Source organism: Poecilia mexicana, unplaced genomic scaffold (assembly GCF_051168715.1).
Source record: "Poecilia mexicana isolate PSO_F unplaced genomic scaffold, ASM5116871v1 scaffold_13, whole genome shotgun sequence".
In the NCBI taxonomy this organism is placed as follows: Eukaryota; Metazoa; Chordata; class Actinopteri; order Cyprinodontiformes; family Poeciliidae; genus Poecilia; species Poecilia mexicana.
This window is the reverse complement of record NW_028263382.1, coordinates 17,152,817-17,174,405: the sequence shown is the minus strand read 5'-3', so window position 1 is coordinate 17,174,405 and position 21,589 is coordinate 17,152,817. Positions and strand designations below refer to the sequence as shown.

General features: G+C 37.2%; 2 protein-coding genes and 1 pseudogene across 3 annotated transcripts; all 3 read left to right on the top strand.

Annotated features, from left to right (window-relative positions):
* The first annotated feature begins 854 nt into the window (after positions 1–854).
* LOC148155798 (uncharacterized) lies at positions 855–2,762 on the top strand (annotated as a pseudogene).
* Positions 2,763–3,230: 468 nt separating this feature from the next.
* Positions 3,231–15,389, top strand: dhx40 (DEAH (Asp-Glu-Ala-His) box polypeptide 40). Of its 2 annotated transcripts, XM_088011798.1 has the most exons (18): positions 3,231–3,536; positions 8,838–9,184; positions 9,821–9,966; positions 10,049–10,168; positions 10,269–10,505; positions 10,583–10,649; positions 11,112–11,243; positions 11,339–11,438; positions 12,210–12,296; positions 12,388–12,570; positions 12,653–12,733; positions 12,811–12,968; positions 13,180–13,294; positions 13,384–13,492; positions 13,834–13,928; positions 14,045–14,114; positions 14,211–14,439; positions 15,195–15,389. In XM_088011798.1, exons 2-18 carry the CDS (start codon positions 9,013–9,015, stop codon positions 15,314–15,316), a joined length of 2,223 nt encoding a protein of 740 aa, XP_087867924.1. In that variant the 5' UTR covers positions 3,231–3,536; positions 8,838–9,012; the 3' UTR covers positions 15,317–15,389. The 2 variants fall into 2 exon arrangements, with proteins under 2 accessions (XP_087867924.1, XP_014866121.2); XM_015010635.2 differs by lacking the exon at positions 3,231–3,536 and having other exon boundaries at positions 8,823–9,184.
* Positions 15,390–19,091: 3,702 nt separating this feature from the next.
* On the top strand, positions 19,092–20,913 carry LOC106911264 (uncharacterized). Its single transcript, XM_088011808.1, has 4 exons — positions 19,092–19,582; positions 20,169–20,257; positions 20,346–20,376; positions 20,616–20,913. Exons 1-4 carry the CDS (start codon positions 19,502–19,504, stop codon positions 20,886–20,888), a joined length of 474 nt encoding a protein of 157 aa, XP_087867934.1. The 5' UTR covers positions 19,092–19,501; the 3' UTR covers positions 20,889–20,913.
* Positions 20,914–21,589: the final 676 nt, after the last annotated feature.

The following is a 21,589-nucleotide window of genomic DNA, read 5'->3' as shown; positions in this document are numbered from 1 at the left end:
ATTTCATTACCAGATCATGGCTTTGCACTTTGCTATACAAAAGACTTTTTGTTCACCGTGTAAACGAGTCCAGCACAGACTGTGGCTGTCATACATGTTCTATGCCGTCTGTGGTATATCATCATAATTTAATTTAAAATAGCAAACATTTCAGTGAATGAGCTATATTTACAAATAATATGATCATTAACTAAGTGCAAAAGAAAAGCACAGGGCTTTCCACCTGTGTAAGGTAACAGCATGTTGAGACCACTGTAAAATGATCAGTTCTCTGATTTTACTTTTTATAGATATATGTTTGAGTAAAATGAACATTGTTCTTTTATTCTTTGAACTACTGACAACATGTCTGTGAAATTCCAAGCAAAAATGTACCCTTTATTTCTAGAAAATGGTCAAAATAATGAAAAAGATGCAGTGCATTCAGACCGCAAATAATGCAAAGAAAACAAGTTCATATTCATTTAGAAATAATACTAATGTTTTAACTCTGAAAGAGTCCGGAAATCAATACTTGGTGGAATAACTATGAGGTTTTCAATGGGGTTCAGTACAGTGGTTTCTTAATTTTTTCCAGAGCTGTATTATCAATAAATCTGCCGTTGCTCTCCTGCTCCCCCTGGGGGCTCAAGGGGTGTCAAATGAACAGTGTACCCTTTTCAACAAGTGTGACTGTTAAATCTGAGCAGTCATTGCTCTTTTCATAAAAACTATTTTATGATTGTTTGCTTTTCTCTAGGCTTATAGGTAAACTGAATATAGATTTGCATACTGTATTCCAATCAAGCCTATTAAAACTGGTGCACTTTAACACAAAACAAATTGCTTTAATGTATAATTTGATGTAAAGATACAGTTCAATACCTCTGTAGCTTTCAGACAATGAGAAGAAAATGCAGACTTGTATCTGCAGTCAGCTTGCTGTGGTAGAGATAAAAGTCTCTGGCTTCCTAAAGAGCTCTGAGTTAGATTTCTCAGCAGAACTCCCTCTGGTATATGTAGTGACTTTTGTCTCCTGGGACCAATTAAAGTTAATGAGAATCACCTGCTCCACCTGTCATGCAAATCCTCAGCAACATCAACAAAGGAAGACAAAAAAAACAACAACAAAAAAACAACAAAAAAAACACCCAATGAAGACCAACATCACAGACTTTATTTTGGTTGTGTTGGTCTCTGTCACTGCTTTATCTGAAACTCCAACGTTTCACATTACTGCCACCAACAATACACTGATTTGTCATGACAACTTGATGTCTGTGTACATATCAAAGGAGGATTTTTTTCCATCTTCCCTTCAGCATTTATGTGTTAGGCAAGTCAGACACTTTGACTGCATATACGGTGACACTTAGTCTTGAAACGCTTGTGGTTTTTTTTATGCACTTGTTTGTGTCACACAGATGAACAAGGCGGATATCACCAGGCTGTTGCTGTAGCGAGACGTTGTCACCATTTCCTAGGAGAAACAAAGTCCTTCATCGTCTTTACAGTAGCTTCCATTGGGTGTTTTGTGAAAAGACAAGTGAACTTCAAACAAAACAATTTGCATTGATTTACATTCATTTTTCCTTCAGGAAATTATTTTTTTTTAATTTTTTTATTAATATAAATCTAACAGAAATCTGTGATGAGTTTCAAAGTGGTCGTCATGACACCTGCAGACAAAGGCCCACCGAAGATGACCCAGTCATCTAATCTGCAACAGGAACATGGAAGGTGCAAATGCAGTAAATGGTGTTTGCAAGATTTTCTTTTTTACCATTTCTTGAACAATTTTGATGACAAAAATCTTTCTAGATCTATAGATCAGTTAAACATACACATCGGTAATTGGAAATTGATTGAAAATAAATGCACATCACGCTTTTCAGAGTATTATTTGTAAAAGGAAAAATGTAAACATGTCTGTTAGCTTCACAAGTCTACACTATACTAAAATCAAAGTACATTGAGTTTTGTTTTTGTAAATTGACAAAATGTAAAAAGCCTGAAGTGTTATATGCTTTGAAGACACCGCTTCCAAATGACTGCCAGCATTCTTTCTGTAGAGCAGAGTACAGATCACTTTCCAAACATATCAAGGAAGGTTTTCTGCACCAAAATGTTTTCTGCACCATTCTAAGGAATGAAACAGTTCCACCTCTTAACCTGGATTCAGTCTGGATTTCTTCAGATCATAACCATAAATGTCTACACCATAAAAGGTCCACTGACTGTAACTTCCAGCTTCCCATTTACAGATTGTGGCACCCAGTCTATGGTAAGTATTAAGAAATTTACTTCCAGCCCCTAAATGAAAATTTGGAAGTTAATTTGAGTGAGTTTGTCTCGCAGGTAGCAAATGAGAAAATCACCTACTCAGTCATCAAGAGCAAACAAAACTTCAAGACTGGAGTCATATTTTGTGACACTCTGTTCCAGTAAGTAGAAATAAGATACTTCGTTTTTGCTTTTTTATATATGCTTTTAATTAATTTTTCTTTTCTTGTTTTTAAGTCTAACAGTGCGATGCAGCTTTTCACTGATTCAAATGATTCAACGTGGCATTGCAGTTCAGCAAAGCAAATTGTATTACCCATCAGCACTTAACAGCATGGGAATACTTGGGACTGAAATGAGGTTTACCAAAGGTCAAGGCTTTGGATGATCACCTCATTCAAGAGAGGGTAATTTAACAGGTTTTTGCAAAATGGATCCCAAAGTTCTGTCGCTACAGTTTAGGTGACTGTATGATGTTGAAGTGGAATCAAAATAGAGACAGTTCAACTCATTTAACAGCAAAGTATTTTACAAAGAAAATAAAACATCTTTATAGTCTGTCTAAAGTGATTTACATAAAACCTTTTGAATATAAAGGATTACAAATTTGTTTTGCACAGTTCTATGATTCAGTTTCCTTACATAAAAAAATAGAAGAATTTCTTAACCTTACTTGTGCTACAGTTTTACTGCTTTTGGGAGTCCTCTGTTGGTTTTGGTGCAGGCCTCACATGGATAATCTAATCAGCAGAACGCTTAAAATAATCACTGACAGTGATGAAGATAAATTAATTTACAATAAGTTTTGATTATTCTTTTTCCTTCCGTACAGATTCCTCTTACAGATCATTTTATTCCACCAGCACTACCCCTATGATAATGGAGTTGGGTCTGCCGGTAACAGGAGAGAACAGCTTTCAGGAGAGAAGAACTCTTCTGTATCTGCTGTAAACATTCAGAAGGGGAACAACTAGTTTCTGTCCTGTTTGTTTCAATAGTCTCAGAAATTATTTAGTCACTGTTTTGAACTTTAGAAATTCACTGCATTTTAATTTTTTTTTATCTATTTTGTTTTACTTTTCATGTTTTTTGTGTGTGTGTGCGTGTTTGTTTTTGTATGTCTGTATAGCAGAACATTCTAATAAAACTATCTGGGGGGGGGTGTTTTTGTCTGGCGTATGAATTAAATTTGGGCGTTTTAGCTTTTGTATTTTATTTTGGTAGGTACTTCCATGTCATGTGATCAGAGAAGAACCAATGGCAGATTAGAATAGGTCGGTGGAATGTCCTCATTTAATTCTGATAAGAAGGGCAGCAGAGGTGGAGGAAAAGAAGACTTGACGGCAACACGGATTGGGAGCAAAGGCGGAAAAGGCACGACCAGACTGTGAATGGTTGGAAGGATGTCAGAGGGAAATGTGTCAGGTAGTGATTTTGCGGAAATGGAAGAGGGTGCTGATGATGTGGAAAATGAAGGACCTTGGCATATTCAAAAAGCTAAGCATAAACGGAAAAAATCAAGACAACAAATAGAATCATCTGTTTCTGAGGCTGAAGGAGAAACTGTTAAGATGTCAGAATTTAAAATAGTTCTGAAGTTTGTCAAAGAGGGTGTGTCCTTTGGGAAGTGGAATCCAATAAAGCTGACAAAAGAAATCAATTCACTGGTTGGAAAGGTGAAATTTGTTAAAATATTAAGAGATGGATCGTTATTGATTATCTGTAATGATATTAAACAAAAAGAAAGGGCGCTGAATATAAAAAGAATCCTTGGTGAGAATGTGAGAGGAAGACTTTTGGATGACAAGAAGTATGTATGCGGAGTCATTTCGGGGATTCCACCTGATGTGCCAATTGATGAGATCAAGTCTAATGTTTCAGGAGGGAAAGTGGTGGAAGCCAAACGATTGAAAAGAAATAAAAATGGAGAGAGGAGTGATAGTTTTTCTATCATGTTAAAATTTGAAGAGAACAGTCTGCCAGATAAAGTGTTTGTGGGATATATGAGCTATGATGTCCGACCATTTATTCCTCCGCCGCTGCGGTGCTTTAAATGCCAGAAATTTGGACATGTCGCGGCAGTGTGTAAGGGGAAACAGAAATGTGGGAGATGTGCTGGGGATCATGAGTATGGGAAATGTGAGGAAGGGGCTCCGCTGAAATGTTGTAATTGTGGAGGTGGGCATAGTTCAGGATTTAGGGGATGCATAGTTAGTAAAAGAGCTGAGGAAGTTCAGAAAATCAAAGTCACTACTGGCATTACTTATGCGGAAGCAACGAAAAAAGTTCCTGTTCAACCAATATTATACCCAAAGAAAGTGTCTGGAGGAGGAAAAGAAGGATCTAATTGTTCAGAATGCTCTAAGATTAAAGGTGACACTTTACTCATGACAAAGGAGGATTTTGTATTGTTCATGGTAGAAGTTGTTAACTGCACTGCTCAAACACAAAGGAAAACGGAAAAAATTCAAATAATAGTGAAGGCAGCCCAAAAGTATCTTGATTGTAAAAATGTTAATTGGGAATCAATAAAGGAAAAATTAAATGAGACGCAATCTTCTCAACCTCAATCATGCAGTGGTGGCCCCTCTTCGTTATGTTAATTATTTTCCAGTGGAATGCAAGAAGTCTTATTAGTAATGGTCTAGAGTTTAAGAAATATATTTCAGATTTGACAGTTAAACCTCACCTGATTTGCATTCAAGAAACCTGGCTTAAGCCTCATCTGGATTTCAAAATCTCTGGGTATACATCAATTAGGAATGATAGAAAAGAAAGACAAGGAGGGGGAGTAGCAACTTTTTTACTAGACAGTATAAGATATAAAGTGGAATCAATAGGGAAAAATTATGAATCAATAGTTATTAAGATTTGGATAGAAAATGACCAAATGTCGGTGATAAATTTTTATAATGCTAACAAGAAGTTGTCCATTCAGAATCTCAATGAAGTAAATGATCAAAATGTAGGTAAGACTGTATGGTGTGGTGATTTCAATTCTCATAATATTTTATGGGGGAGTCTTAATACAGATGCAAATGGATTGACTGTTGAAGAATTTCTTGAGTTACATTCTCTGGTTTGCCTTAATGATGGCAGCACTACTAGATATGATTGCTGTAGGAATTTAAAGAGTGTTTTAGATCTAACATTGGTTTCAAATACATTAGCTGGAATTACTTCTTGGGAGGTGATGAGTGATTCTCCAATGGGCAGTGATCATTTTCCTATTCTAGTTTCAGTTGGTTCTGAAGTGATAAAAGAAGAGGAAGGACAGATTCCAAGATGGAAGTTAAGTAACGCTAATTGGGAGTTATTTAAAAATTTAGTTGATAGTCAATTTAATAAACTGGATGAGAATTTGTTTTGTGATGTGGAGATGTGTTATTCAAAGATTAAGTCTGTTATTATTAATGCAGCTGAAAGTTCAATTCCTAAATCAAAGGGAAGAGGAAATAAAAAGTCTACTCCATGGTGGAATGAGCAATGTAGTATTGCTATAAGGGGAAGAAATAAAGCTTTTAAATTGGTAAGAAGATGTCATACCTTTGAGGCATTAATTCAATATAAGAAAGCACAAGCTATAGTTAGGAAGACTATTAGAGAAGCTAAGAAGGCTTGTTGGAGGCAGTACTGTAATTCCATTGGAAGAGAGACCAAACTGTCAGAGGTATGGAGAGTTATTAAGAAAATGAATGGTGTTAAAAAGAGGTTTTCCTTACCTGTTTTAGAATTAAATGGGAAAATGGCGGTTAGTAATAAAGAAAAAGCTGACTTATTAGCAGTAACGTTAATTAAGGTGAATAGTTCAGAAAATTTATCTGAAGAAATGAAAAGTAATAAATTAGATTTATTGGATGGAAATCCAGGAGTTACTACTAGGAGAGAAGTCTCAAACCAGGATTTAGATATGCCTTTTTCTATGTATGAGTTAGAAAAAGCTATTAATAATGTTAAGCAATCAACTCCGGGGAAGGATGGAGTGTGTTATGTAATGCTCAAACATTTTAAATATTCATCTCTTACTGTTATATTAAAATTGTTTAATCTGATTTGGATGACTGGGAGAATTCCGGCAGAATGGAAACAGTCAGTTATAATTCCCATCTTAAAACCTGGTAAAAATGCAAAAGACCCATCAAATTATAGACCTATAGCTCTTACATCTCAATTAGGGAAAATAATGGAGAGGATTGTTACAGATAGGCTTTATTATTTTATTGAGAGTAAAAATAAATTTTGTCCATTCCAGAGTGGTTTTCGTAAAGGGAGAAATACGATGGATGCAGTTCTGTGTCTAGAGTCAGAAGTAAGAAAAGCTCAAGCGAATAGAGAGTTAGTGATAGCTGTGTTCTTTGACATTGAGAAGGCATATGATATGTTATGGAAAGAAGGATTATTGATTAAATTAGGGAAAATTGGTATAGGAGGTAAGATTTATAATTGGATTTTGGATTTTTTGTTTGGTAGAGAAATAGAAGTTCGGGTAGGAGCGAATTTCTCTTCTAGATATGCTGTTGAGAATGGTACTCCACAAGGTAGTGTGTGTAGCCCAATTCTCTTTAATATTATGATTAATGACATTTTTGATGAGATAGATAGTAGTATAGGTAAATCTTTATTTGCAGATGATGGTGCTCTATGGATTCGGGGACATAATCTGGTTTATTTACAGAAAAAGATGCAGGCTGCCATTTTGAAAGTGGAAGGTTGGGCTAATAAATGGGGTTTTAGGATGTCAATTGCAAAGACTCAAGTAATTTGCTTTTATAGAAGACATAAGGAAGTTACGTTGAATCTTTATAAACATAAACTTGAACAAGTGAAAACAGTGAAGTTTTTAGGTGTCATCTTTGATGAAAGCTTAACTTGGAAACATCAAATAGAATCAGTTCAAAATAAATGTAAAAAAGTGAATAATTTGTTAAGATGTCTCTCAGGACAGGAATGGGGAGCTTCAAGAAGTGCACTGTTGGGAGTTTATCAGGCGCTCATGAGATCTATTATGGATTATGGGAGTATAGCATATATGGCAGCTGCTGACAGTCATTTGAGAAAACTTGATAGTGAGCAAACACAAGCATTGAGGATTTGTTGTGGAGCTTTCAGAACATCGTCTTTAGCTGCTTTACAAGTAGAAACTGGTGAGCTTCCTTTAAGATTAAGAAGGTTGAAATTAATGTACATGTACTGGGTGAACCTACAAGGACATAAGGGTGATCATCCAACTAAGATGGTGCTGAAGGAATGTTGGGAACATCATAAATTAAATTGTAATAGTTTTGGATGGATTGGGGAAATAAAGGCAAAACAGCTTGGTTTAACTATGCTCCAGTATAGTGCTACAGTTCCTCAATCTGAAATTCCTCCATGGTTATTTTTAACTCCAGAAGTTGATCTTCAATTAAATGAAATTCTTAAAAAGGGAAAGACTCCAGAATGGGTTGTAGTTAATAGATATTTTGAAAGATATAAAGACAACATAATTATATATACAGATGGATCTAAAGATCCAAATAGTGGTAGAACTGGAGCAGCAGTGAATATCCCACACCATAAAGTCTTGATTAAGAGGAGAACAGCTGACCATTTAGCTGTTTTTACAGTTGAATTATCAGCCATCATATTGGCCTTAGAATGGTTGCTTGATAATGATACTAGGGAAGTAAGTACATTTATCATAGCATCAGATAGTCAAGCAGCATTATTAAGTATTAAATCTGGTAAATCTAGCAGATTAGATTTGATATTAAGAATATATCAATTATTACTTTATCTTCATAACAATAAATGCTTGGTTCAATTTGTCTGGATTCCTGCTCATGTAGGTATAGAAGGAAATGAGGAAGTAGATATTTTAGCTAAGCAGGCCTTGAGATCAGATATTGTTCATCTGAATATCCCTTTGAGTAAAAATGAGGGTAAATCTATTATTCAAAAAGAAATTATTAAGATTTGGCAGGAGATATGGGATAACCATGATAATGGGAGACAACTATATACAATTCAAAAGAGTGTGGGAGATAGTAATTATCTGAGTGGAAGGCGGAAAGAGGAAGTAGTTATGTCTCGACTTAGAATTGGACATTCTGGACTTAATAGTTCGCTCTTTAAAATAGGAAAGCATGAAAATGGGGCTTGTAATTATTGCAATCAGGTGGAAACAGTGGAGCATGTCTTGTTAGAATGTGATAAATACTCAGAGGAACGTCAGATTTTAAAGTCGTTACTAAGCAGAAAGAATATAGGACTGTCTATGATTAGTCTATTAGATAATAAATCAAGTTATGTTAGAAATCTCTTATTTAGGTTCTTAAATAACACTGGGTTAATGAGTCGTATTTAGGATATGAACAAGTATTTGTGTGTATGCCAGTGCATGCTCATGCATTAATTCAGGTATTAATGAGTGTGTTAGGATGTGAATTTGCACATCCTACACATCATTGAGGTGGATGTAATTCCCTCTGAGATCTCTGATGACCACACTCCAGTCTGGTAGGTGGCGGTAAATGCACCTTAAGTTGGATGCCAGCCGCCAATAAAAAACAAAAGAAGAAGAAGAAGAAGAATAGGTCGGTGTACGGAAGTGTTCGAGGTATCATCATGTCGTCTTTTCAACGCATGATTTAAAATGTTGGGAAGTTTTATTCCCCCTCGTAACTTAGTTAGAAACTTTTATTTTGCTCGAGGAGCTTGAGGTCTATCCGTGTGTATTAGTTTGTTATTCGGTAGTTAAAATTCTCGGTTATGTCCAAACAGACGAGATGGACACCCAAAGACTGCGAGCCGAAGCAGCTGCCAATATATCAACACAAAAACAAGCTGATTCAGGCGGTCAGAAACAGCACTTTCCTCATAGTGACCGGAGAGACTGGAAGCGGGAAAACCACACAGCTCCCTCAGTACCTGCATCAGGCAGGTAAGATGCCGCTGGAACAAATAAACTCTATTTTACAGTGTTAGCGAAACTCCTTCTCTGAGGCTTCACTGCTCGAGTCCCAGTGTTGCAGTCGGGGTCCAGCTCAGATAACCACTTGTTATGGGGAGCAGAATACCATTTCTGAATGAACCCTTAAAACAGGCCACTGTCATCAGGATAATGTACCTTTTAGCAAAGCTTAAATGAATTCCAACTAATGATATGAATGTGAGTTCATTTTACTCTTGTGATTTTCACAGTCACCAAATCTAAAATAAGGAGAACTTTTCTGGGGTTTAGTGGTTGGAACCAGTGCTTTCAAGAAGAAATCATATATGACAAGTGTTTGCACTTGGGGGGGATTAATAAAACTTCCAAAGTAAACAAATACAAGTCAATTATTTGTCTATTATAATTTATTTTCTTCCCTTATCTTAATGAGGAACTTTGTGCATGGAATAACGACTAAAAAAATACTTTTTTTTAATATATTTTCTATAAATTCATGCAATAGAACAGCTCCCATGTTTATGAACGGTGCTTATTTTAATAGCTATGTTTTTGGTTAGTTTTAACATTTTTCTTTTATTGTTTTTTATATTATACTTTTTACTTTTAATTTGTCTGTGTGAGTAGGTTTTTATAAGGATGGTAAGATTGGCGTCACCCAGCCTCGTCGTGTGGCTGCCATCACCGTAGCTCAGAGGGTCGCTCAGGAGATGAACTGCACTCTGGGCAGAGAGGTTGGATACCAAGTGCGATTTGATGACTGCACATCACAAGTGAGTGATCACTATTGTCCTACATGGAAAAATAAACTGAATAATTTATGTACGGTATGACTAAACCAACTGTGTGTGGCAGGACACTGTGTTGAAGTACATGACAGATGGATGTTTGCTCCGAGAAGTCCTGGCAGATCCGGCGCTTTCCCAGTACAGCGTTGTAATACTGGATGAAGTCCATGAACGCAGTCTGAACACGGTACGCTTACGATACTGTGCAGGACTGCTGCGGTAGTTGCAGGTGTGCTTAATCTCTTTCTCCCTCCGTTGCACTGAGCCGGTGCTTTTTCTCATTACAGGACATTCTTTTGGGTTTATTAAAGAAGGTTTTCTCTAATCCCCGCGAGGCCACCAAGGGACGATCCTTTCCCCTTAAAGTGGTGGTGATGTCCGCCACGTTGGAAACCAACAAACTTTCTTCTTTCTTCAACAACTGTCCGGTCTTTGAAATTCCTGGGAGGGTTTTCCCTGTATCATCCATGTTTGGCACGGCTGTAGGTCCAAAAGATGTTGAAAGCACCTTTTATGTCAAAGAGGTATTGTGTCTCGTTCATGTGTAGTTCCATGTGATTTTTTTTTTTTTTGTGGAATTTTGTATTGTTTTGCTTTGCAGGTGGTGAAGGTGACCCTGGACGTGCACACCAGTGAAAAGGCTGGCGATATTCTGGTGTTTTTGACTGGTGAGTAGTGATAATTGTCATTATAGCAAGTCTCTTGAAAAGGTTTTTTTCTCACATTGTATTATGGTACTACCACAACCCTCAAAATGTGGACAGGTTGTGCTAAAAGATCATTAATTTGGTTTGGGAAAAGCTGAGGTGGGAGAATCTTTTGACTGAAACTATTAGTTGTGCACTTACGGAAAAACATAAAGGGTCATGGAAAGAAATTAAGGTGAAGGTTAGTTTAGTGTTACCTACGTACGCTGCAGGGCAGTGGTTCCCCTATGGAAATGTGATTCTACAAAAGTTCACTCAGACCTCTCTTTTTAGATTTTTATTCGTTCTCCTTGGTATTTTCCTTTTACCTCACAATTCTGTGGAAATTATTTCCTAATAAAAATCCCAATGAAATGCACTGATTTTAATGTGACAAAATGTGTGATTTTGATTTCTGCTAACTTTGTCCTCTATGTTTTACAGGCCAGTCAGAGATCGAGCGTGCCTGTGACTTGTTGTTCGAAAAAGCTGAAAATATAGACTACCGCTACGACGTGCAGGACCGGACCGTAGAGGGTCTTCTCATTTTACCTCTTTACGGATCCATGCCCACTGGTACGTCCCCTCAAGTCGCTTTCACACCTATATGTTATCTGTGCTGATAAAGGCTGCACTGTAATCTGCAGATGCCGTTTTTGTTCTTGTTGCAGACCAGCAGAGGCAGATCTTTCAGGCTCCTCCTCCAGGAATCAGAAAGTGTGTGGTAGCCACAAACATTGCAGCAACATCCCTCACCATCAATGGTATTAAGTAAGTCGAGCTTGTCCTCCTGGAAGCTTACCAAACAAATATGTTCCACAAGTTGAAAATTTTTTCTAAAATCTTACAATATATTTGCAAAACCCCTGCATTCCTACCTGTTGCAATGTCTTTTTAGCGCAAGTCGCAGAGTAATGAGACATCTGACTGAATTAAGCAACTCAGAATCACAGTTTTCATTTTAACTGCTTACATTTGCCTCATGATCTCATACTGAAGAATTATAGAGAATTTTAGAAAAAAGACAACTTTTAATTTGGGTACATCTCTTAAGATAGAATAGAAAAACAAGCCCCACATTATGAAATGGTTTTCTTTACAGGTACAGTCACAAATCAAAACCCATTAGTCTGTTGGTAAAGTTTGTCACTAAATTCTTTACCCCAACTTTAGTTGCTTTCTCTGCCGCTTGGAAGTAGGTCAGGTTTGCTAGGAACATTAGGATTTTGTTTTTTTTATATATATATATTTTCAGTCGGGCTGCAAATAAGTGTATACTTAATGTACAATACAGGTGAGTTAACAGCAGAAGCTCTGGAAGCTGGGTTTTGTTTTTTAAGTTATTCACTTTATCACTGACCTTTATTACAAATGATCAAAAATGTAAAAGTGGCACAGAACTGTTTTTTGTTTGTTTGTTTGTTTGTTTTTTTGAGGAAAGTGTTTTATGCTAGCCAGTACAAAATATGGTTGGAATAGGGTTCCTTGAAATGTATCTCCTCTCTGACAGGTTTCCGTTCCTCCTTTCTTTATTTCATTCAGGTACATCGTAGACAGCGGCTTCGTGAAGCAGCTCAATCACAACTCCAGGGTGGGCATGGACGTGTTGGAGGTTGTGCCGATTTCAAAGTAAATCCTGATGGCAAACATCGCCTGGAGACAGATCTCGTCAACGAGGAAAGAGATTGAACTGGGTATTGTGTGGATTTTCTCTGAACAGGAGCGAGGCTCAACAGAGAGCGGGCCGAGCTGGGAGAACCTCAGCTGGGAAGTGCTTTCGGATCTATACCAAGGAATTCTGGGAGAAGTGCATGCCGGAATACACGATTCCTGAAATTCAGAGGACGAGCCTGACCGCTGTGATCCTCACGCTGAAATGTCTCGGTGTTCATGATGTCATCAGGTACACGGTTTGTTTTGTGTCTTTGATTCTCGGCCGCATAAGGTTGATCAATTATTCAGTGAGAAATGTGGATTTATTCCAGGTTTCCTTATCTGGACTGTCCAGAGGAAAGGTTTATTCTTGAAGCACTGAAACAGCTCTACCAGTTTGATGCAATAGACAGGTGAGTGTTGGAACACATTGATCCTCTGGTCTGCAGATCTCGCGGACGTTTTATGAGGCGTTGTCTTTCTGATGTAGGAGAGGCAGGGTGACGAAGCTCGGGGAGCTCATGGTGGAGTTCCCGCTGCACCCGGGTCTCACCAGGGCTCTGCTTAAATCCGCCTCACTAGGCTGCCAGGACCTGCTGCTCCCTGTGGCGGCCATGCTGTCTGTGGAGAACATCTTCATCAGGCCAGGTCAGTGGATGAAGCTTCTTATAATATGAAAACTTCCAGTGAAAAATTAAAAATATCTTGGCGAACATGAGACGATCAGAAATGGCCTAAGGGAATAGTTAGTAATGCCACTGTTTTGGCCTTTGGAAAATGATGTGCAGGAGTATAATAACAGGTGTTCAATAAAGACATGAGATGTGCCTCTTATTGCTCTTTTTTTCCCCCCCTGTAGGTCAACCTGACAAGCAAAAAGAGGCAGCGAAGAAACACAGAGAACTGGCTGCTAAAACCGGCAGCATGAACGATTTTGCCACTCTTCTTAGTGTGTTTAACTCCTGCAAATCCAGGTAAGGAAAGGATATAGCAACATGCTCTGCAGCTAAAATGTCTGTCCATGTTTTGTATTCACATTTGCCCTTTCTTCCCCTTTCTGCAGCGACAGGCCATCAGGCTGGTGCAAGGAGAACTGGATCCATTGGAGGGCGCTGAAGTCAGCTTTTAGTGTGGAGACTCAGCTGAGAGAGATCCTCCTCCGCCTCCAGCAGGTACAACATCCACATCCTACGTCTTTATGTGGGATGAGAATCAAAATATTTTGTTGACTCTTGCAAATAAAAAATAATGGTAGGAAAAACAAGAAAGTAAGTGTTGTATTATTGCATATCAATCCAGATTATTATTTTGTCCTCTATTATTGATCATGCATTACAGTTTATAATTTTATTCTGCTTTTTATCATTGTTATTGTGCATACAGCTACAGACTTTTATCAGAATTGTCAGCATTTTTACATATACTATGTAAATATATATCTTTATAATCACATTGTATTATAATCTAGCTATTTTATGCTTTTGAGAAACGTAACTTAAAATGTATTTTCCAGAGGAGAGATTTTCCTTTTGAAACTTTTGACGGGAATAAAAGTGAACTCTTCAGACAGTGCCTTTGCACCGGATACTTCACCAATGTTGCCAGAAGGTATCACTGATATTAGCGAGACGGTGGGATTCACTACTCGCTTGTTAATCTCAAATCTACCATATTGTTTAGATTTGCTTTAGTTGTGAATCAACCATATTTTTTTTCTTGAGCAGGTCTTTTGGAAAAGCGTTTTGCACAATGGACGGCCATGGATCTATGGTTCACATCCATCCGTCATCATCAGTAAGCATTCTTTTTCTATATTTCACTTTAAGACAGCAACAAAAATCCACGTTATTGTTAACATACCTGCCTGGGCGCTATTTGTTGTTGTTTAAGTTGTTTGAGCAGGACGTCGAGCTGAACTGGGTCATCTTCCATGACGTGCTGGTGACCTCCAAGATGTACATCAGGACAGTGTGTCCTATTCGCTATGAGTGGGTTAAGGATTTACTACCCAAACTCCATGAAGTGGACGTGTATGAGCTGAGCAGTGTGGCAAGACAAGAGGTTACAGAAGACGAGATGGTGAAATGGGAGAGCAGAGAAGCGGCGAAAAGACAACAAGGTGTCCAAAGTATTAATTTAGATGTGTTTTCTGTTTTATCTATTTTTTTGTAATCTGTGATTAAATCTATTCATAAATTTACTAAAAACAGGATTAGAGAAAAAAAGTCCAAATTGTTTAGACTTTTTATGAAATTTCACTTGCCAATATAAACATCTCCTGGAGCATGGTGTTTGTGTGGCTACCGTCAACTCAGAATGCAAGCATTTTATTCCCAATATTATGTCATTCAGTGTAACAAACCGTAAACTAGGTGGCCTTTCCTCTTGACTCAGATTTGTACAAAACATAAAAATAAAAAACCTGTTGACAAGAAAATTTGGAACAGATCAAAACATTTTAAAATAATGGCAATATATTAAGTGAATGTCTTAACAGCAATGATCAGATTTGAATAGTTTGAGTCTGAAAGTGGTGTAGCAGTTTTTGTTCTGTGTTTGATATTAGTATACCATTTGCTGAATGGCAGCAGCTCCAAGAGACACTGCAATGACTTGTTCAGCTCCCCTCACTATCCTCTGCAGGGCTCTATTGTAGGATACAGATAAAGAGTGGTATTTGCTTTAGTTTCCTCTTTAAGCACAATCTCTGCTTGGTCCCTTTCTCAGTCCCCATGGTGTTCTTTGAACAGGTGTGGCCAATACATCTGTACTCTGAGGAATGGGATTGTGTAATTGTCCACTTGAAATCTTGTAACATGTAACATGTTTTTGTCTGAAAAAGTAATTATGAATAATTAATGTGTCCTTCCACAGAGGCTTCTGCTGAAGATGTCATGAAGAAACTGGAGAAACGCAACAATGAGGCCACAGTCTGCGAGGCTCGAGCTCGCTACCTGCAAAGGAAGCAACAAAGACAGCAAAATAAAGCTCTCTGAGCGAAATAGCTTGTTTTCATTTGATGTTATCTGCACTTTGTAAGCAATTTTTAATAAAAAAAAAAATACGCTGCATCTGTATTTATTTCACAAAGACTTTCACAATACATAGGAAGATAAATGGCAGCTCATTTTAAATATTAGATTAAGTTTTCTTTATATAATTTTTTTTTTCCAGCCCATGTGTCAGGAAGTCTTCTCCAGCTTTGCGTAGACGGCTTGAGGTTAAGGTCATACTGCAGTACGTGGTGTACTTTCACACCGACCGTTCAGGTACAGTGGACCCTCTGCTTGCTGGACGTCACTTCCCATTGTGTGCGTCTGCAGGGCTGTTGTAGTGACACTCAGACGGAGGGCTTCTATGCTAAGCAAGCGACTAACCGCATTAAACCCGTAGAGAGAGAGAGACAGCAGGCGCAAATCGTGACACCGCACCTCGTACTGGCACTTCCGGTGGCAGGTCTGACACCTGCCACAAGTGCCACTGCGTTCGGCTGACTTCGGCTGACCTCGGCACCTCTTACTGGCACTTCCGCTGACACCTGCCACAAGTGCCACTGCCTTCGGGACTAGCTGCCAGAGTTGCCACTGCGTTCGGCTGACTTCGGCTGACCTCGGCACCTCGTACTGGCACTTCCGGTGGCAGGTCTGACACCTGCCACAAGTGCCACTGCGTTCGGGATTAGCTGCCAGTGCTGCCGCTGCGTTCGGCTGACTTCGGCTGACCTCGGCACCTCTTACTGGCACTTCCGCTGACACCTGCCAACAAGTGCCACTGCTTTCGGGACTAGCTGCCAGAGTTGCCACTGTGTTCGGGTGACTTCGGCTGACTTCGGCTGACCTCGGCACCTCTTACTGGCACTTCCTCTGACACCTGCCATTAGTGTCACTGTTTTCGGGTCTAGCTGTCAGTGTTGCCACTGCGTTCGGCTGACTTCGGCACCTTCCAAGGGTTGCCACGACCTCATACTGGCACCTCCCACGCCTCACGGACCCCTCTCGCCTATTTTTGCTCACGAGATTTAGGGCGGCCATCTTATAGCGTTCGACCGCTCCACTCAGCGTTATATGTTTAACAGGCACAATGACGTATTTGAACATTTAATCTTTCATAACACGCTGTTTTGTTACTGGAAACCTTATACATGCAGCCATATTTATAAACAGTTGTATTTTTAAAGTATTTTTAATTGTATTATACATACTTCAGCATATTTAAATATGCTTAGTGGGGAAAACAATAGAATAGAAATATAATATTCTTTGGTGACAGCTTCTGTGTCAGAATTAATATGAATGAATTTATAATTAATGAAAATAATGGTGGATCTGGCACAAAGTATTGCATTTCTTGTTAAGTATTCTGTTCCCTTAAAAAAAGCAAATATGCCCTGGTCTATTTTTTATACAGTCTCAAATTTCAGTTTCCAATAAACAGCCTCAGTGAAAACATGTTGACAGTTGCCATAAGCTGTCACTTGTGCCACGGGCTTCTGGGTAAGGTGCCACTTGTGCCACCTTACCACTGGGTAAGGTGACACAAGTAAGGTGGCCATGGGTGCCACAGGCTGCTAACCTCATTCTCTATCTGTTTCAGACAGAATGTAGCATATGAATAACTTTAGATCAAACAAATAGAAATAAAATATATCTTAATTACAACATAATTCTCATACATATTTAAATATACAGCCGGTGTTCAGACTTAAACAGAGAAAGACAACTCCTGCGCTTTCAGATGGGACCTCTTCTGCAACAGGTGATAATAGCTACCAGTAGGTACCTACCACTACAACTGACACTCGGTTGCCATGGTATGTCAGTGCTGACAAGCTCCTGTCAGTTCCGGATTATAATTATTTTCATACAATGACCTTAATATAATGCTATTGATTATTAAACCGGGTAAGTTCACTAATATTGACTTATTAGTTAGCATTTCTGACAGTGGCAACATGAGATATTGACAATTCCAGAGTGACATTATGTTCAGCCTGGTTCCATGACAGTGCACAGGATGTCATAAGTTATAGTGGCTGCCTGGTCTATTATCTAATAGACCAGGCAGCCACTATAACTTTCAGTGTTTTTTGTTAAGATAATGCATTTTTTAAAAAAAGAAACATGTTATCATAATTTTCCAAAAATGCCAGTTAATCATTTTTAAATAGTTATTACTTGTTTTTATTTATTACATTTAATCCCCGCTATTTTTCATTATTTGTCAAGTTTATTACAGATTTGTGTGGCATAAATGAAGGTTGCTTCTCTGTGTTTTTTTCTGGTTCGGTTCATTGTCTTCAAAGTTTTCTTATTCAAAGATGAGAGAATGACTAAAATCTGAGCTAAAAAATGCATTTCAACAGCATTTTCAAGGCAGCAGGAGGATTTTCACTTTCAAGTTAAAACAACTTCAATTTTTTTACACCAATATTGAATATTGATAAGTCAAAACACAAATTATTTACACCTCAAAAAATTTGACAATGTGTGAATCTTAAGCAGCATTAAGAACAAGAATGTTACATATTTTTGGAAATAAAAATTACTTTAGTTTATACTTAAGATGCAAATGATTTTTTCAAAGAAAATTGTGCTGTTTACATATTATTTTATTTGGCAGATATGTTTCAACATTTTTTCAAGTTTATGTCACAAAGTATATGCATAGTAAAATATTTGTCAATATTTATTTTCCATTGTATGTAAATACTTTAAACAGCAATTTGAAGTCTGCTGTAAAATTCATGTTTAGTCAACGTGTGAATTTACTACATCAAGATCAAATAACTTATTATTCCTCCATGAGAAATTATGATCATTAAGCTTTAATTTATTTTTCAAACTTTATTAATTTCTACAATATACGTTTTACACAACTACTACGTTTTTCCATCTTGGCCAAAGCCCTATCTGGCAACCCGAGGGTGCAAGAAATTTACGTAAAGCCTAATGACGACCACGTTATTACGACTCTGCTTTTAGTAGTGATCGAACGTTTGAGAACGCACTGATACAAAGGTAAGTCTTTCATTTTCTTTTGCAACGCTTTTGATGATTTCAAAAACATATGATACATGAATGACACACTACAATCTGCGACAGTCATAGGCTACGCTAGCGTTTCCTGCAACCACATGGGATTTTTTCCCCCCCATTTTTTTTAAACATCGTTGCTAAAAAAAATACCTTCTTGATATATTTATGACCAGCGTATTATAGCGTTACAGTTAACACTATTTTAATCGGGGTTACAATAAAATTAATATTTTTTGTGGTTGACTTTGCTTAGGGTTATAAGCCATCGCATCGACAGCTAACTCCGAGCGTTGCCATTACGCTCTTAGTGTAATTGCGCCTGTCCTGGGAAATAGCATTGGGAGTGTTAGACCGCACATAAAGTGAATTTATGTACATACATTATTTTGCCCACAGATATTTATTTATGTGATTATCAATTAATTCGCATGTGCTTCTGCATGTGGATTTGCGTTTTAAGTGTACTGTAACATTTTTATTACTCTAATTATTATATTGTCATGGCTGAATATGCAACCTACTGAAACCATTTCTTTTCCGTTGTCCTTTCTTATTTTTTTTTTTACATATGAAATTTTGCAGGTTATGGAAAAGAAATTGCAGACCGGGGATATTCTGTCAAACAGGATGTATATGTGGAAACACAAAGGATTTGATCTACTCCTCCGCAAATTCTACAGTGACCATGACACCATATTTAATGATGTGATGGTATGTATTAGCTGGTTCAGGCAATATAATCCAAAAAATTCTATCAATATAAAAATCAATGGCTTACCTTTACCATTTTACAGTATTAGTAAAGTAATGACAGAATACTCAAAGGAAAAGTGGATATCAAGCTGTGCAATTTCAAAGTCTGTACAGTTTGACATTACACAGATTTCTCTTCATACTCATACTTTATTTTTTTTTTAACTTTGAACAATATTTTGGTTAAAAAAAAGAAGAAATCTAAAATTATATATGAAAATACAATACAAAGTAATGACTTACTTTGATATCTATCACTGAAAGTCAATTGTTACGTGTAGGCTGTATACAAAAATGTAAAATACCAAATCTGGAGTGTGTTCTTACAATAAACATAAAACTAACAGACTGATCTAACAGCATCCCTTCTTGTTACAGACAGACATCCTCATCATGCGACTTGAAGACATCTTTTGCGTTCCTGGCAATGAAACTGCTGACCAACACATGATCACAGAAGTGATTCTGCCAGAGGTTAGCTAAAAAAGGATGTGAACACATCATTAAATGTGTTTAAAATAAATGTATTACTTATCTACTTAGCAAAAATTTATGAAGTTGGTCTTGAATGTAAATCACAATTTCTACTATTGTTGATTTAAACACAGCATAATACAGTAGTCATTGTCTTTTATATTAGTTTTGGTGTGTTTTCACACTTTATAGTCCAGTAGATTCCATTCGATTTTTGACCAATATTGCAACATTTCTTACATTTTCAAAAATGTACTTCCTGTTCACAATCCACTGAGTCAAACCACCCAAACTAACTGAACAACCTGTTCACCCATCGCCAGTGGGGACGCAGCACCAACAACTACTCGAATCAGTACTTCGATTATGAACAACTGAGTCAGAATCAAACAGAATCTGAATCAGTTCAGATTCATTTACGATTTTTATATCTATAATTCTTGTATAAATACCAGCATTATACATACTTGGATTTATAATACATGTATTATAAATAAAATTATTTCTAATTTTAAATTAACTTGACCAGATAATAAAATGAAATTAGTAATTTTACAATAACTGTTCTGAAAATTTATTTTTCTAGGTTGTGATCCAGTGGCTGCAAAAGACCATGAGTCTTTGCCGGTACCAAGCAGAGGTTGTTCTTCAGAAAACGGTCCGGAAAGATTCAGGGTAAAGAACATTTATGTGTAGATATAGTAGACCAAGGGTATGAAAGAATTCATTACCTACTCATTTCTTATTTATTATTTTTTTCTAGAGATAAAGTGAAAGACAAAACACCAGAAAAGGTAAAAAATTCAACAGTCACTTGATATTAAAAACAAATGATTATGTTCAATAAGTATTTCAATGTATGTGGTTTTGAAAATGTGGCTAAATGACAAAAGCACACAATAATCTTTCAATTATTTAGCTTATATGAGGTAAAACTTAAAATATTTAAATCTAGGTTAAATGGCCAATATCTACTATTTAAAGGTAACGGTATAAAGATAATAATCACACAAATCTATATTATTTTGTGCAGGACAGTACAATCATGAGGGACAGCAAGACAGCAGCCCAATGGTGCCAGAATGAGAATTTTTTGGGACAGCTCACACTTCCTGCTGTTCTGGATTATGATGTTCAACAGACAGAGGAAGCTCTCCATGACCTCAAGAACTGGGATGGAGAAACTGATGAAAATTGTCCAGTGGAGCCATTCACTTTTGTGTTTGAAAAAAAAGAAGACCATGAGAAGTTCAGCTCAGAAATTTGTGACAAAAAAGGACTGAAGGTTTTTGCTAGATTTCAGTAAACATTTAAAATAAAAACATTGCAAAGATTTTTTTGGTTATTGTTTTCATTGCTGTAGCCTATTTACATATGACATAAAGGTAAGGAGGAAGACATAATAATTACCATAGCTTACAGACTCTGATTATTATTACTATTATCCAGTTGCAACATTTGGCTTCCTGTTGCACTATGTCAGCCACTGTTCTGCGATATAAACATGGGCAAGGGTTGAATGTCATTTTGATTAAGTAAAAAGTCCTATTAACTATCAGTGATGTGTGATTAACCAGATGTGTCTTTGAACATAGTGACAGGTTCCACTGTAATAGTGACACTTTATAGTATATTCAATTGGCCATCTTGATTGAATTAAACTCAGTCAAAAATATTCAAAGTGTTAAATGGATAAATATACAATTACCATTGAATTTTTTTTTATAAACACGCATTATAAGTAACACGTTTTCAAAAAACTGTCATTGCCATCCCCCAAAACATCGGAAACAGTTGTGACAGCTCTGAAACATCCTGGACATCTAACAGCAGCTCTAGTGGAGGCGAGACTCAGCTGTTACAAAGGTGCCGAAACCAATGGCATCCCTGATACCTTCTGTGTATTTGATTAATTCAAAGACGGAAGGAGTCGGCTGGATTATTCAGATGAACTTTAGTGAATAAATAGGATGAACGAATCATACATGATATAATAAACGTGTAGGA